The sequence below is a fragment of the Chiloscyllium plagiosum genome, unplaced genomic scaffold (assembly GCF_004010195.1).
Source record: "Chiloscyllium plagiosum isolate BGI_BamShark_2017 unplaced genomic scaffold, ASM401019v2 scaf_11259, whole genome shotgun sequence".
NCBI classification, from domain to species: Eukaryota; Metazoa; Chordata; class Chondrichthyes; order Orectolobiformes; family Hemiscylliidae; genus Chiloscyllium; species Chiloscyllium plagiosum.
This window is the reverse complement of record NW_025214677.1, coordinates 17,643-20,156: the sequence shown is the minus strand read 5'-3', so window position 1 is coordinate 20,156 and position 2,514 is coordinate 17,643. Positions and strand designations below refer to the sequence as shown.

Genomic DNA, 2,514 nt, shown 5'->3' with positions numbered 1-2,514 from the left:
TATGGGACAATTTAGCATGGCCAATCCACCCTAACCTGCACATCCCTGGGCACTATGGGACAATTTAGCACTGCCAATCCACACTAACCTGCACATCTTTGGACTGTGGGAGGAAACCGGAGCACCCCCCGGAGGAAACCCCCAAGACACAGGGGGGAGAATGTGCAAACTCCACACAGACAGTCGCCCGAGGGTGGAATCAAACCAGTGCTGGGAGGCAGCAGTGCTAACCACTGAGCCAAAGGTGCTGCCTCGTGGGTCAGTGCATTGCCAGCTCGCAGACGCACTGTCCTTGTTTTGTCTGAAGTTAACATAAGGATAACGGAAAGCAGACCAGTCAGCCCCTTCTCTATCATTCCAGCCAGCTGACCTTTGACCCCCAACCCCACGTTCCCGCTCGCTGCCCCCTCCAGGGATTCCACCACGCCATCGTGGCCGAGGCGTCTCCCCAATCCCATTCGTCTGCCTTCTCCGAGGAACACTCGGTTCCCCGTGCCAATCGAGAACCCATCTCCCTCGGACGAAAATACGCTCAATTCACAGAGACCCACCAGCCTCCGGTGTGAAGGAAGGGGTACCAACGCCCACCCTGAGACTGTCCCCTTCCTCCCCTCCCCGAGGAAGGGGGAAAAAAAAACAAACAAACAATCTGTCAGCATCGACCCCCATTGGTGCCCCTTCACAATCCTGTCCTCACCAGGTCCAACCCCATTGACTCAGCCTCCAGTCACAGTTCCCCTCCTGGAGACCGTCCAGCCACTGGTGTAAGTATATCCTTCCCGAAACAACGTACTGCACCCAGTCCTCTAAGGGACACTCGCAGCTGTCCAGAGATGTCTTTAGTCCTGTAATCCCAAGCCCTTGCAATCCACAGGCCTTCCTCACTGCTTCCCATGCTGATAGTTCACCTCCCAGCTCCTTTCCAGGATAACCCCAGCTGACCAGCGTTTGTTGTGCGTCCATAACTGCCCCCCCCCCCGAGAAGGCAGAGGTGAGCTGCCCCCTGCGCAGTCAGTGTGGGGTTTCCTCCCACACAGTCCAAAGGTTAGGGTGGATCGGCCACGGGAAACGCAGGGTCACCAGGACAGGGTACGGGAATTGGGTTTGGGTGGGGTGCTCTTCGGAGGGTCGGTGTGGACCCGATGGGCCGAACGGCCCGATTCCACACTGGAGGGGCTTCGGCGATTCGCGAGAGCGGGAGGGGTGACTGGGTCATCCCTCGACCATCACGATCCAGAGCTGCAGGCTGCAAAAACGGCATGTGAACGTGTTTGTGATCTCAGCAACATGGGCCCCCGCTCCCCCCGAAACACTCATTTCTGATAACACAGAAGCAAAGTGTTAGAAATCTGAAAAGGGGGGATGATTGACAGCGCTGGGACAATCAAAAGCACCACAGAAACTCAGCAGGGTCTGTTTGGGGGGGGGGGGGGGGTTACTCTTCGGAGGGTCAGTGTGGACTTGTTGGGCCGAAGGGCCTGTTTCCACACTGTAGGGAATCTAATCTAATCTAATCAAACCGAGTTAAAGGCTTCAGGCAGATGATCTCCCCAAGGTCAGAACCGAGCACGCCCTCTTCAGGAGGCGCCGCCTGGGACTGAGTGAGATATCCCAGAGATATCGGTCGGCAGAGACTGCCCACCTGGGAGGGGGCTCCATTTCCACTGAGGCTGATGGGATCACGGGCAAAGGAACCAAAACAAGCAGATGGGTGGACTCTGCAGACAGCAGAGGCTGCAGACCATGTTCAGAGAGAAAGCTTTCAGCCTGATGTCCCTGAAGGGCGGGCTCCCTTAGTTCACAAAAGGGAACAGTCTCTCTGCTCACAGCGGGTGAGGGCTCAGGGTTCGGGGAGGGGTGGGACTGAGCTGCATCTGTGCCCCGGCACCCCACATCGCCCCCCCCTTTTAAGGGGGGAGGGGAGGATTGACATTCCAAGCTCCCCTCCGAGCCCCTCACCTCGGAAAACATATCAGCCGTTCCTCTGGTGTAACGGGGTCCAAGTTCTAGAGCTCCCGAACTAACAGGGCTCTCCAAGGGGCAATTACAAATTACCCCACATCCCAACGTCAAAATGAGCATCTGTTTCCCAGCAGCCCCGGAGGCCTCCGTGTAGGCAGCGAGGGTGGGGTGGGGATGGTACTTACCTGGCCAGCCTGTCTGAAAGCAGGAAGTTCTGTTGAATGTTTTCCACCAGTGGGCCCTTCATCTCCTCGACCACCTTAAACACGCGCTTGAAGTTATCGAACTGGACAGGGAGAGACACAGAGACGGAAGAGTGAGGCGCCACTACAACACCAGGATCCTGTTACCCTGACCCCCGAGGACAGCATCATCCCGAGCTCCCCCACTCCCACCCCTTCACTACCAGACCGCACCGACACCAATCTGAAATGTCCCCAGGCCCTTCGGCCCCTCTGCTGCATGTTGACGTTACTTGTCGACACCCACCCCTTCATCTCACACAATCACCTTCCTCCTCCCCTCAGGTGTTCAGCCAACTGTCCCTCTCGA

At 57.2% G+C, this 2,514-nt stretch overlaps 1 protein-coding gene across 1 annotated transcript in view; it reads right to left on the bottom strand.

Annotated features, from left to right (window-relative positions):
* Positions 1–2,514, bottom strand: part of fibpa (fibroblast growth factor (acidic) intracellular binding protein a) — a 14,348-nt gene that overhangs the window by 9,089 nt on the left and 2,745 nt on the right. The window contains exon 4 of the mRNA XM_043686527.1: positions 2,148–2,248. Within this exon, the coding sequence (XP_043542462.1) occupies positions 2,148–2,248 (101 nt within the window). The remainder of the gene's footprint in view (positions 1–2,147; positions 2,249–2,514) is intronic.